The sequence below is a fragment of the Coffea eugenioides genome, unplaced genomic scaffold (assembly GCF_003713205.1).
Source record: "Coffea eugenioides isolate CCC68of unplaced genomic scaffold, Ceug_1.0 ScVebR1_791;HRSCAF=1529, whole genome shotgun sequence".
Classification (NCBI taxonomy): domain Eukaryota; kingdom Viridiplantae; phylum Streptophyta; class Magnoliopsida; order Gentianales; family Rubiaceae; genus Coffea; species Coffea eugenioides.
In genome coordinates this window covers 22,161-36,350 of record NW_020864661.1, presented here as the reverse complement: position 1 = coordinate 36,350, position 14,190 = coordinate 22,161, and the positions used below count along the sequence as shown (strand labels likewise).

General features: G+C 36.7%; 3 protein-coding genes across 5 annotated transcripts; 2 read left to right on the top strand and 1 right to left on the bottom strand.

The window, feature by feature from the left end:
* The first annotated feature begins 421 nt into the window (after window positions 1–421).
* LOC113758938 (V-type proton ATPase subunit D-like) lies at window positions 422–2,899 on the top strand. Its single transcript, XM_027301608.1, has 2 exons — window positions 422–490; window positions 1,784–2,899. Exon 2 carries the CDS (start codon window positions 1,801–1,803, stop codon window positions 2,584–2,586), a length of 786 nt encoding a protein of 261 aa, XP_027157409.1. The 5' UTR covers window positions 422–490; window positions 1,784–1,800; the 3' UTR covers window positions 2,587–2,899.
* A 689-nt stretch (window positions 2,900–3,588) lies between these two features.
* LOC113758943 (transcription elongation factor B polypeptide 3-like) lies at window positions 3,589–7,874 on the bottom strand. Of its 3 annotated transcripts, none has more exons than XM_027301613.1 (8): window positions 7,608–7,874; window positions 6,110–6,322; window positions 5,868–6,005; window positions 5,441–5,519; window positions 4,747–4,818; window positions 4,545–4,617; window positions 3,963–4,019; window positions 3,589–3,875 (listed from the first exon to the last, which is right to left on the bottom strand). In XM_027301613.1, the coding sequence occupies exons 2-8, from the start codon at window positions 6,266–6,268 to the stop codon at window positions 3,788–3,790; spliced, it is 666 nt and encodes a 221-aa protein (XP_027157414.1). In that variant the 5' UTR covers window positions 6,269–6,322; window positions 7,608–7,874; the 3' UTR covers window positions 3,589–3,787. The 3 variants fall into 3 exon arrangements, with proteins under 3 accessions (XP_027157414.1, XP_027157413.1, XP_027157415.1); XM_027301612.1 differs by having other exon boundaries at window positions 4,545–4,620; window positions 7,608–7,872; XM_027301614.1 differs by having other exon boundaries at window positions 3,589–3,860; window positions 4,545–4,620; window positions 7,608–7,872.
* A 3,541-nt stretch (window positions 7,875–11,415) lies between these two features.
* LOC113758942 lies at window positions 11,416–13,252 on the top strand. The gene is made up of 2 exons (XM_027301611.1): window positions 11,416–12,894; window positions 13,010–13,252. The coding sequence occupies exons 1-2, from the start codon at window positions 11,416–11,418 to the stop codon at window positions 13,250–13,252; spliced, it is 1,722 nt and encodes a 573-aa protein (XP_027157412.1).
* Window positions 13,253–14,190: the final 938 nt, after the last annotated feature.

The window sequence follows — 14,190 nt, the reverse complement described above, 5'->3', positions numbered from 1 at the left end:
AATAGAAAAAAACAAACGCATAAAAGGCTCCTCACAATTTAGCCAAAAGTTAAGGGAAAAATTCATCAAAATCATTGGAGTTAATTCTTCTGTAATTGCGGTGAACAAATTGATTAAGGAAATCACAAGTTGGGACCGTACCCAACTGATAAAGTCAAAATTGGCCGTGTAGCTGAAATTACAACCACGATAACCCTTAGTTAAGAATTTAAGCGGCGAATTATTACTACTATTATCGTTTCTATTATTATTGATTTTATTATATTTTATATTCAACTATATTATTTATTAATTTATTACAACTAAGCAAAAATTCCAATCGGACCAACGCTGCTGTTTTGGGATCCCAGTCCGCGATCTTTCCCAAGAACCCCCATTCCCAGCTTCCTCGGCGTCAGTCCTCGGTGGCGATCAAACCTCCTCCGGCGACACTATCTCGGCGGCTACCACCACATAATCTATATACTCACAAGTCATCTTCATTCGGCAGGTATTTTTTAACTCTCAGTTTCTCGTCTTCACGCACAAACACCTTCACTGCGTCTGTATATACAATTGCGCACAAATTTCGTCTGTTTCGCTTTCCCTGTTCTCTCTGTTTTTAGAATTCATAAATTTCTTCTTTTTTGCAATTACGGTTGCTATGTATCTGAATTTTTTGCTTCATTAACTTTTAGTTAAGAATTGTGGTACATACTAGTGCGTGTTCTATTTTTTTTTTGGGGTTTTATTTTCTGTGTTGATTTGGATATTGAGGAATATGGAGCTCAAGTGTTTGTGATCTGTTTTCTGAAATGTTTATTTTTTTCCTTAAACCACTTTTTGTACAGAAAATAGTTGGAATTGGTGATTATTGATTGATCTATGCTTGTGGCTTGGTGAAAATTTTTTAATTGTGATAGGGACTATAGTGTCTGTAGGTGAACATTTTGTGTGTCTGTATGCTTGCACCTGTTTCTTTGGTGGAATTTTCAAGTGAAAACTTGAGGTATTGGTTGAGGAAGTTGTGGGAATGATGAAGATATAATGAGTTTGTTGAGAGTATGGGATAGTTATCCTAGATGATTGAGTGACAACTTGAAGTGTGATTATGTGATTTTTTTTAGCAGATTTATGAATGGTCCCGTGGATTGAGTTTATTTGGTGCAGAGAGAAAAGAAATTTGAACTTTGTTTGAAAAAGATGAGAGAAGAAACGATATAACGAGGTGCTGCATTGTGAAGTCTCTTACACTGATGAGATTGCATACTGACTTCCATTTTATTTCTTTAAAAGTCTTTAGAACTTAGGTGAGATGGAGGCTTAATCAGAGAGGAAAAGAAATAATGCAGTTCCTTTCCTTACCTTTTCCCTTTTCTGAACATATACATTCTAGTTACTTTTTTAGTTTTCCAAAGTGTGGGTGTTTTGTCATTTTTTTTTTTTGGGGGGGAGGTGGCTTTGGAGAATAAGGACTTAGATTTGAAAGTGAGTTTGCCAAATCTGAGGGAACTCCCATGGGAATAAAGATGAGGAAAGAATATTGTTTTTTTTAAATTAATAAATAAATGGTTCTTGCTTTACACTTGATAGAGTTGGTCAGCTATAGTTGGAGGTTTATAGTCCATTGACTGCATGATTGATGTTATGGCTGAACCCTCAAGTAAAAACTTTATTTGGGAACAACTGCTTCATATTTATCTATGATAAAACATCTTCCACTGGCATGTTGATGTTAAATTATCAATCAGCACTTTTTTTTTTTGGGAGGTTACAAATGCTCATTTTATAATAATTTTTGCAGCTAAGAGATTGGACAAAATGTCTGGGCAATCACAGCGCTTGAATGTTGTTCCTACTGTTACAATGCTTGGAGTTGTGAAAGCTCGCCTTGTGGGTGCAACGAGAGGTCATGCTTTGCTCAAGAAGAAAAGTGATGCTTTGACTGTGCAATTTCGACAGATTCTCAAGAAGATTGTGTCTGCCAAGGAGTCAATGGGTGAAATTTTGAAAAGTTCCTATTTTTCTCTGACAGAAGCTAAATATGTGGCTGGTGACAACATCAAACATGTTGTCCTTGAAAATGTTCAGAATGCATCACTTAAAGTGCGATCGCACCAAGAAAATATTGCCGGTGTGAAGCTCCCTAAATTTGAATATTTCACTGATGGAGAGACAAAAAATGACCTGACTGGGTTAGCAAGAGGTGGACAGCAGGTGCAGGCTTGCCGAACTGCTTATGTTAAAGCAATTGAGGTGCTTGTTGAGCTTGCATCTCTTCAGACTTCATTTTTGACTCTGGATGAGGCAATTAAAACTACAAATCGCAGGGTCAATGCACTTGAGAATGTTGTGAAGCCTCGGTTGGAGAACACAATAAGTTACATTAAGGGAGAACTGGATGAATTGGAAAGAGAGGATTTCTTCAGGCTGAAGAAGATACAAGGTTACAAGAAAAAAGAGATTGACAGACAGGTTGCTGCTGCGAAGGCCTTTGCTGAGGAAAAAGTTGCTGCGGACATTGCTTTGAAGAAAGGTTTTCCACTTAATTCAGCCCACGACTTGTTAACCCAAGCTTCAAAGAAAGACGAGGATATCATTTTCTGAACGGAGGCCTTGAGTCGTTCCAAACATGTGACATGTTCCTTTCATTTTGCTGTTTGTTCTATGTTACAGGAATAGAAGTTATTACTAGATGAACTAGGCTTTGTTTTTTGAATAAGAGTTCGACCCTTGTTTGTACTTATCAGATCAAATTAAGACTTGAATCCTCAATCTAGGGATCAGACAACATTCTATTGGTTTTAAATGCCCTATTCTGTAAAACCCAAGAGGTTGGTTTGTATCAAGGTCTTTGTGAGTTAATTCGTTCATCTTTTGCATCAGCAAGATTTATTGAATTTGGATAATTTATCGCCAATTGATTTCTGATTGGGAGTTATCCTTTTTCTCTCTCGAGCTGCTTGACATCTTGCGCCTGTGAATTAAAACACGGGCTAGGGAATCAGTTAAAAGTTTCCTGCCGCAGCCACTTGACTAACAATTTGAACCTTAATTCGAGTGGCCCATTGCACATGTAAAGAAGATATAGACACTGTACATAGATGTCGAAAATTGTTTGAATGAATGTCAAATACGAAGACTCAGCCGTTGTTCTTTAACCTCTTCAGCCTGGGCTAATTTGCTACTATGCTCTTTTTTTTTTGGGTTTTGTTTTCTTTATGAAGCTTTTCCTTCAGGATAAATGCACACAAAAACGAGCTTGTTTCATGGAGAAGTCAGAAGGAAGAAAAATGTAAGGTACATAAACTTACAATAGAACAGGTATAGTCATCTTCATGTTAATCATTGTGTTACATCCAACTCATTCTCCTTTAACAACTGACAAAAGAATAGTTTCTTGAAAGAGTTTGGGCCGTCATGTCTATTTATTTGCTTTAATTGATGTACAGATGTTGGTTTGGGTGAGCCAAAATCCAGGATGCCATGTGTAGGTGCAAAATCGTATCATAGACCATTTCACTTGTATATTATAGCATCCAGCCATCATATCTGCCAATATTTTACGAGGGGCAGATCACGGTAAAAATCAGAAACAAAATTATGATCTATCATCATCGCCCAAACTACTTTTCTGTAATGAAAGCAAAAGGATGTCTATACATTGGAAGAAATAAAACACCAACATAAATGGATCAAGAAAGTTGACCCAATTCTTTAAGCGTACATTACAATTCAATTGAACTAAAGGTAACCTTTGGCAATGCAATAATAACGCTAATCTAGAAAGATAAGTTTACAAAGCCTACTAAAATCTCCTCTGCACGGGCTTTGGTTTGCATGTTGAAGAAGAAGCAACACTAGAAAAACCACTGGGCTTCCTAGAAGAAGAAACACTGAATTACGAGCAACAGAATAAGGAATGTGGCCAAGGATTCACAGCAGTAAATATTGACAGTTGGCGTGGAAAATTAAGCGATTACCTGTAACTCGTCTGCACTGCTTTGTTCTTCACAGCTGCTAAATTTTTGACCTCACGACTGTTGATATAGAGAAAGTTAAATATTTGAAGAAAAGTTCAGGATATTTAAGTAATAAAGCATTAAATCGTAACTAACCAAGTAAAATCTGAGTAAACCAAAGATAAGTCGAGACATAATAAGTTTGGGGTCAAAGTCAAGCAGATTTCAGCATTCAGAGTTTTAACTGGTTGTTGTTTCTATTTCAGCATTCAGAGTTTTAACTGCTATTTGTTCTTTACAAGGTCAAAAACTGTGTGACAATTTAACAACTAGATTTAACCCTGTTCAGTTGTCTGAAAAATCAAATTTCACAAGCCCACACAGTACCTGCATGAGGACAGAGATCAGACATCCTTATATTTTTGTCAACTCAAATAGTAATTGACTGCCTTAGAAGGCTCAGATACAAAATCATGTTTGATTTGTAGGATCCAAAATATTTAAGTGCTTTTACATTAAGCATAAAAACAAGGCCTAAAAAAACATCCATCCTATGAATGCCATCAAAACTCTCAGGTTTGCACCACTTCAAGACAAGTTTACCTGTTTAAAAATTCCAATTTTGCCTTCTTCATTATGCTGCTTTTGCCGTTGGACATACCGTTGTAAGGTCCTGCTGCTGCAAATAGAAGAATATGTCAACATTATAAGCAGTGCTATGCAATGCAGTCACTGAGAATTTCAGCTCTTTGCTATGTCAAGTGCAGTGTACCCAAATAAAATCTCCAGTAAATGCAAAGTATACCTCCAAAGAAACTTCTTTTACAGCTTGAAGGTGGGACTTTCGTGCATATCTGAACTCGCCTCTTTTGTTTCTCTGCAAAATGATAAGCATTCATTATCAACTTAAATTACCAAATGTAGTCTGACAATCCATTCAGAAGGCAAAAGTAAATGCATCCGATGTTGCCACACCAAGAGACTGATGAGTTGAACAAGACACAGGACCCAATACAACAAAAGGAGGAAAAGAAAGAAGACAAGAAGCCAAACCAATGACTGGGTGTAGGAAGCTTTTATCCAATGCTAAGCTACTGAATGCACCTCATGATTAAGCACTTTTAACTGCTTAAGTTGATTAAAAGACACCCAATTTTAAGGTTCAGACCATGTTTATTCCAAATTTAGATTTGCACCCACTCACTGCTGACTTGCTAGATGCCATCCATGTCATCACTTGATGCAACTGCTTGCCACTAATTCTATCCACAACTAGGGTCTGATAGTGTAATCCAACCTAAACTGCTGCAAAACTGCATTCCATTTTCTTGACTCAACAAAGCTTCCTAATGATAAATGGTTTCTATCTGCACCATTCATGGTACTTTGCAAAAGGATGACCAAAATTTAGCACATGAACCAGGAGTCTAAATAAAGAAAACAAGATGTAACACATGCACCATCCAAAAGAATAAGAAAAGAGAGTAAAAAGTACATACCAGCTGCTTCATTTGCATACCGCTGCTTCAATCGTTCTGATATTTTCTTTTCCTTCTCTTCTAATTCCTGTGACTTCGCCTGCAAGTAAAACAATCACAAAATAAGCTTGCTTAAATTCAAACGCCATGGACTTTGAGACTTCAATGATGAAAATAAGAACTACTCAACTTAGAAGAAATCAGATACTAAGAAGGAAAGATGTAGTGATGTAGATAAACTACAAAGGGGAAGTCCACAAATACTATATATCTTGTGAGATTCTTAATGTACCTTAGGTGAGTACATACTGAAACTTATTATTGCCAAAAACAAAAAAGAGTAGTAACCAACATAAAGCCACATCCTTGCCAGGTACCTTTTTTTTGGACAAAGCTATTTATCAGTTTCTAGGCAGAGACCAAGAGGAAATTAAGAAAACTCTATTACCTTATACAATTCTCTCCATTTAAATTCAACCCTCCTTTTTTTCATCCTTTCCACCACAAGCTCAGCACTCTCAGCACCAAATTGCCGCTCAAAGAATTTCTTCCAAAGTTTATTAGTTACTGGGCTAAGATCTCTTCCCTGCAACGACCAAACAGAAACAAAAGGGAAAAAGATCAGCCAGTCCATAATAAGTACATATGCAAAGAAAGAAATAAATTGGGCAAATTTTCTAAAATAGTTACCTCTGTACAATTCTCAACGTGTATCAACTGATCCATGGTGCAATGCGGTAAAATACGCTCCAGTAGATGGAACTCTGTTTCTCCAACATTTCCAAGATATCGAACATTGAGAACTGCAATCTGAACACATAGATCAACCAAGGAAGGTATTCCCTGCATTCTTATTGTTTGTCTTCCAAGTATATTTATAAGCTCCGATCTTTATTCTCACCCCTGATGAATTAATCGAGAAAAAATAATCAACATTGAAGCCTTCTAGTACTCTATAACCTCAAAGAAATAAATGTAAAATCCCGTCTTTAGCCATTTGTTGTATAAGAAGATATCAAGTGTGCATATACCATGAAAAAAAAGATGCTTACAGCTAAATAAGAGTGCTATTGCAGCAAACTATAGCAAGAAGCAAGGAAATCCATCCACATCTGAGCACGTTAGTGTAGAAGGGGGTGAACTAGAGGAGGGTGTAAAGGGGAAGCGGTGGTTCAAGCCCTTCTCCAGTACGACAAATTTAAGTTACGTGTTCCCCTTCCTTTATTCCCCAGAACAAAAGTAAAAAAAGATAATTGAACTCTTCCACTTTCATAAAATGATACCTTTCTACCCTTCGTCCATGGTTTTAACCCGTTTGGATTACCATTGTCTGGAATTTTTGCAGAAAAATATACTGTAGCGATTTAATGTATGTGAGGTAAAAAGGTGATTGGAAAATGTGTTCACAAAAAACATAAAACTTATTTTGAGGAAAAATGGCAATCCAAACAAGGCTGCCAGCTAATCCACTTAGCTTGAATACAAACCAGAGTAGCAATATGCTATTAAGGAGGAATTTACCCCTCGACTCATGATTTTTAATAAACTGTCAATCCCTCTAATCGGTTGAAAGTAATTCACGCGATCAAAAACCCAAAATGGAACTTATTCATTACAACAAACTAGTGATCAACATCACATCATTAACAAGACATACTCCGTTGATCTCACACTAATAAGCAGGCTTATACTTGTCCCTCCAAAATACCTCTCTCCCATACACATCCTCCACTAAGAGAATCATCAGACATCACTCTTATCTGGTTTTTATCTAAATTTAACATCTCCATTTTATTTTCATTAATTTTTCCTCCCTCGTGGTAAAATGGGACCTAAAATTGTCACGAAAAGGAAATAATTCTTTTGAATTTATCTATTAAAATTTGGATGTATCTAATTCAATAACACCATAGATTGGCTGTACAATCAGCACTAGGAAACTTTAAAAAAAAAAAAAAGGCCCAATTTATCCAATTCAGAATAAAAAAAATCCGATCTTTACTGAATCATCATCATCGCCAAGTAACATAACACAATTAACCAAAACAAAAACAAAAAAAAAAAGAAGAAAAAACAGGAGAAAACCCCAAATTAGAGTAAGAGAAAAAAAATTAATAAACAAATAATCATAAAAATTAGAAAAATGGAAATTAAGGTAAAAGAGGTAGATTTGGATAAAAGAGCTCACCGGAAGGTGATCGGAGCCTAAAAATGATCGAGGCGACGACGTCAGCAAGCGGAGCTTGATTTTCCAACAGCCTATAATTTATATTTGTGTACATAGAAAAAATAATAGCAATCGAAACTGCAAATTAATGAATGGAAAAAGTAAAAATTAAATATACAGGAGGCTTTTTGGGAAAAAAAAAAATCTACTACTTGTTATCGTCAACCAGTTGTATCTTTCTTGCCATTATTGGAATAGATAGTGACATCAGGATTTTTTTTGCTTTCCTTTTAGGAATTGGATTTCATTCTTGGGCTATGCAAGTTCTTACTTCACTAGAATCGGGCCAATACCGTCTTGTTAATACCGGGCTACTCTTCAGGTGCCCAATGGTACATACAATAGTTTGGATATATATATATATATATATATATATATTATATTTATATGCATACATAGTTGCGAGACAGGTACGTTGGCCTTAGGTGTAATTGTCATACTCTTTTCATGATTTATTGTACAATCACGTCACTTTTGTTGTATATCATGAAAAATAACTCTTTGGATGGCAGTGTTTTTCAAAAATTAATTTTTTAAATATAATAAAAATTTTTAAAAAGTAATCTAAAAATTAGTTTAAATTTTTTAAAATTTTAAAAAATATCTCAAAATATATTTTAAAAACTCTTCTACTCTTAAATATCTCAAAATATTTTCTGAAAATATCCTAAAATATAATCTAAAACTCTACTACAATAAAATTTTTCAAAAATACCCCAAAAAACAGTTAATTCAAACGGAGCAATTACGTAAATATGTCATGAAATACAACAAAAAATTATGTGAGTGTGTAACAAATAATAGGAAAAAATATATAATAATCGGACCAACCACACATATAGCTAACTGTACCTTCTCCAAACCACATAGTTACTGTTATTATCTTTATTTTATCTTGCAAATTTGTATATGCGGTTGTCCCAAAGTGGACTTGAAAATTTTCTAGTAACTGTGATCAAATACAATAATAATATTTATTAATTCATATAAAAAAAAACTAATTCATACTTTATCTTTTTTTTCAAAGGACTATTCTGTTACATTATTATTGATAGTTCCTTTGCACTAGCAAACCTTGCAGGTGTGCCATTATTGGCGACAGATTGCACTCTATATTTTGTTACTAGATTAATTCGTTAACTTGGGTTCCAATGAATTTGTGAATTAGAGAAAAGAAGACGATGAATTTTCCCTTCATAACTTGTTTCTTTAGTGCTTTTTTTTTTTTTTTTTTTTTTCATTTTTTAGCTTGGGCAAGTTTCGCATTTTAGGTAGCTTTTCACTAGTGGAACCAGATGTTGAAGTTTGAGGGGGCCAAGACCACTAAATATGTACAATCAAAGAGGTACCCACACAATTTTATGAAAATATTTGTTGAGGGGGGGAGGGGGTTTCAAAGTCTTACATTGAAAAGGATATAAGTGAAGCTTTTAACATCTCAAGGGTTTTAGAAACATATTTCTGAAGTTTGAGGGGGTAAAGTCTAATTTCTATAAGGATATAAATGAAAATGTATAATTTTTCAAGAGAACAAAGAAGAATTTCTAGAATCTCCCCCTTGCATCCACCGAGCTTCAAATATAAAAGGCGCAGCAGCAATAACCATAAGAACGGACATACGCTGTACTCAATATCTGTTTCAATTGGGCCGTTTAAAATCGAACAGGTATTATGGACTTTTTTTTTCTTTGAACATCCGGTATTTTCACTCTCAGTGAGACCATTTCGAATTCGATTTGAAACGTGCTCATAGAGTCCGATTTTTACTCAGGAAAGAAGGTCTGGCTAAAACTTTTCAAAGCGTCACATGTAGAGGTCGAACTTGAACTTCTCGTTAACATTAGCAACTCCAACTTAGCTTTTTTTTTATTTTTTATTTTTTATTATCTATTGTCACCATCTACATCTATACCTACACCTAATCATAATCTAACCTATACTAACAGAGTGACTCAATAGGATCATGGGGAATCGATGAAAAGTGAACCACTATCGAATCATACGGATATAAGAAGCACCCATATGAATCTAAAAGAATCGACATTAAGTAGCAATTTTGACAAGAAGTAAGATTTGAATTGTTAACCTCCTACCCCAATCTACAAGGATACGTGGTGGCCAACTACTCTCTAGATAGTTGGCAACCCCCGCTTACCAGTCATCCAAACTCGAGTTAAGTGTTACGGACTTTACCACACGGTTCTACGTTCATAGAATTCACGACTAGAATGTCACCTCCACTCTAACAACCATCTTCGTGCCACCAAGTGTAAGGTTTGAATCTGGTTGGATAGCTCTTAATGTTGATGGTTCAGGTAACGTCAATTGTCTTTTCTGGAATCCAAGGAATTTTCAGAAGCCGCCATTATGATTTTGTTCTTGCATTTGAAAAGCACATTGCCATCCAACATCAATTTCCCAAACTCATGTTATTCCCTGATTGTAAACTCATTGTGGACAAGTTCTAGAGTCCAGAGCGGGGAAGGAGATCAAATTCCGGGACTACCTCATCATTGATGCCCCAGGTGATCGCCAAATTCTGCCATGATATTTTGTCTGAGACATGCCACCCTTTTGCCCTTAGAAATCGACCGTGTTACTTTTGTAACTCGTCCACCATATCCATGGTTCCAGGTCGCGGTCACGGTGTCGTATTTGTCATTATTTTATAATTCTTTTCATATCATATCGATTGCGGTCATATTGTTGTGATCTTGGTGAGATGATTTTTTCATACATTTAATATTCTAAAATTCATAAAAATTTATTAAAAAAATATACAAAAACATGTAAAAAAAAGAAAATGATCAAAGTAAACATACAAACCTTTTACAAGTGCAATGGCACGTAAAGAATATTAATGATTTAACTTCAAATTTTTTAATAATTAATACGATATAAATGTCTTTTGGGATAACTATTTTATAAAAACACAATCACCCATCTCATCTCTCTAGCTCATGCACTAGAATTACTATTAAAAAAAATTAACTCTATAAAAAAACTGATTATTATATAAAATCTCTCTGCATAAATGGAAAAAATTATATATGAAAACTGTAGCAAGAATTTTATAATTCTTCGCTAAAACCAAATAAATTGGGATAAAAAATGGTTGACATGTGTGGGTGTTAGTAACTTTTCAGACGTTCGTGACCCAAATCGATCACATAAAGAACTCCTATTTGTTTACCTCTCATCTCCTCTTCCGTCTCCTCCGAGTTGACGCAGGTCGATTCCACCGAGTCCGAGCGTGTTCCACCGATTCTTGCTCGCGTTGCGGTAGCGGAACGCTCAGCCTCCTTCCGGTGGCGTTTCGACCCATAAATTTCAGAAATGAGGCACGTAAAATACCAAACTTATGATCTTTTGATTGTAATATTATCCATCCTCTGTTTGCTTGCTTTAGACAAACAGTGTAAAAATGGAATCATGGAAGAGTTCCTTGAAGCTAATCTACATACGTATATATAGTCTCCAGGTCTCATTTTCAGTTTTCACATAGTATTATACTATTGTTCCTTGGGGCTGTTACCAAGGAATTATTCTTACCTTGGGAGCCACTCTCCTCTTTCCTTCACCTTTGATTTGGTGCACTTTATACTACAAAAGAATGATGAAAACTTGAATGCCTTTCTTTATCTGGGCACCTCCATTCAGATCCCACCCTGCTATAGATGCAGCAGCAGCCTCTGTTTATTATTGGTCCTTAGTTCTAGTGCAAGGCAGTGAGGGAGCAGCTTTTTGATATATATATATATATATTGCAATGAGTGCAAGAGAAGAGAAAAATATGGACACTATTGTTCATTTCACGCATCGACATCCACTTAGCATCTCAACAATCCAATGTCGAGCAAGACATAATGATCGATGTGGCATGTGCTCGGAAATCCTTGATCCAATTGCCAGAGTTTATGCTTGTCAAGGTTGTTCATTCTTCTTACACGAACATTCTGCTGAATTGCAGCTGGATATTTCACACCCCTTTCATCCCCATCGCCTTCATCATCACATTGATCCTATTGCTATTGGGAGAGGGTGCGACGCTTGCAGCTCTCGTGGATCTTATCCGTTCAAAAGCTGGTACCGATGTGAAGAGGCTGACTGCTCCTTTAGTTTGCATTTGAAGTGTGCTCTGTTAAAACCTTCTCATGATCATCATCGAGTAGAGGCGCTACAGAATTCTCACGGGCATTCTCTACTTGTTTGCGACAGGCCAAATGTTTTGCATTACTCTTGCACTCGCTGTGACACTGAATTTGGAGATGATGACAAGATTTACGTTTGTCTTGAATGCAAATGCATGTTAGATGAGCCGTGTGCTGCTCATGGGCAGGAAATCAGGCATCCCTTTCACTCTCAACATACTCTCTCTCTCGTTCTCTATTATTTGCGTCCACCTCGTTGCTGCAGCCTCTGTGGTGGCGGTGGAAGGAATGGTTATTTCTTCACTTGTTCTTCATGTGATTTTTGCCTCGATGTTGATTGTGCCAACTTGGGCGAGACTACCACAATCTGCAAAGCCGACCAAGGGCATATTCAAATCCAACCTGTAACCCACCCCCATCCCTTGATTCAAGTGGAAGTAATGATTAGCATGAAGAATTTCAGGACCTGCTGCTTTGCTTGCGGCCTCCGCTTTGAGGATCTTGTTTACGCTTGCCTTTCATGCGGAATCCTACTCCATAAATCCTGTACTGATTTGCCTAACGAAATCACTAGCCATTTGCACCCGAACCACTTGCTCAAACTTGTCAAAAACTCTTTCTGGTTCCACAAGAGATTTTCTTGTCGAGTGTGCTTACAATCTACCGGCCACTTTTTCTACGACTGCGAAGAACGTGACTTTGGGTTGGATGTCAAGTGTACAAGATCTGCATTCCCACTTGTAATGTCCAAATACCACGAACACGCTCTTGCTTACATTGACATTCAAACGCATAATTTTGAGTGTGTTTTGTGTATTGGTATTTGCAGACAATTTTACTTCAGGTGTTTACGCTTGGATTGCAACTTCAGCATCCACGATCACTGCTATCCATCGCTGCCACCGACCATCAAAGATGATTGCCACATACATCCCCTGACATTTGCCAATTATCCAATCAGGGGGGTTCCAGATGATCCGGAGGAAGAAGCAGAATTGTATTGCTATGCCTGTGAAGAAGGACGAGCATTCAACCGTATCACATATTTCTGTTCATCATGCCACTTTGTTGCTCATGTTCATTGCGTGATAACAGCGGTACGAGTATGACAACAGTCAACTCTTGGTATTAACTTGAATTTTGACAGCCTTCTGTGTTTTTGGATTGCTTCAAACTTAATATGTGCGTTTGGGATCAATTTTGTGTTACCAGATCATATCTTACCTGCACAAGGAGCCTAATCACTTGGCCACTACTAGCATTGGAGAACAATTGGGGTCTACCGGTGATTCAGCTGATGAGGAAGCAGTTCTGCACCAACAAGACGAGGAAATTATGAGACTCGAAAAGGATGTGCAAGCACTAATGGCAAAAATAGGAGAACTTACAAAAAGACGTTATGAGCATATTTCAAAGCGAACTACGTCCAAAAGAAAGTTCCTGTTGGAAAAATGAGATCAATTGTAAAAACGAGGGCAATTGTACGAGTCTGTCTAGCAAACCTGCACCGCCATGCGCAATCAGTTGAGACTTGAGACTGAAGTTAGAATAGCCATTACATGTGATATTTTTCCTGAGTTTGTTGAGATTATGGAAGAATTTGTGAGCACAAAACCCCAAAAACATATACTTGAAACTCTTGAAAATGTTTTTCCTTCATAGCTTGCTTTTAACGCCTTCTTTAAAACTTCGGAAGGCGTAGTATTATGTAGCTTGGCAGCTTTGACTTCCCTGCAAAGGCTTGATTCGTGTAGTTGGCACTATTATGTAGTGGTATGGACTTTTACTACACAGTTCTATGTTGGATTTTGGAATATAGAGTGTTACCTCTATTCTAGCAGATATATTGTGTCAACTGTGAAGCGTAAGAATCAAAGAATGGAATGATAGACTAATAGATCAGTTGCTTGAAGTTTAATCCAAGACGTCCTTTCGACGTATTTTGTTCCTTGAAGCTGTTAGGAAGAAATTCTTGCCTAAAGAACCGTTCTTTTCCCTCTCATAAGTCATACCTACACAAATAGCTCAAGTACCTCCACACCAAACTATGTGATGTAGCCTGGTTTTAATTGGTCTTTAGTTCTCTTCAAAGGGATTGAGCCGCATTTTAATATTGCTGTAACTGCGAGTGAAGAGAAAATTATGTAACTAATGCATGCGGGAGTGTATCATGAATGGAAAACAAAAAAGGAAAAAAAAATCCTCTAAGTCCAGAATCAATCCCAACCAAGGAAAGCATAAAGATGATTCTTGACAAGTCAAAAAGTTGTTGGACACAAGGGCCACTGGCCAGTTAGGATGCTTTTGGTAATTTGCCTTCCTTTAGTCTATGAGACTGTGAACTAGTATGAGTGTGAAATCATTGAAACATTGAAGTATTGATTGTAAGAGAG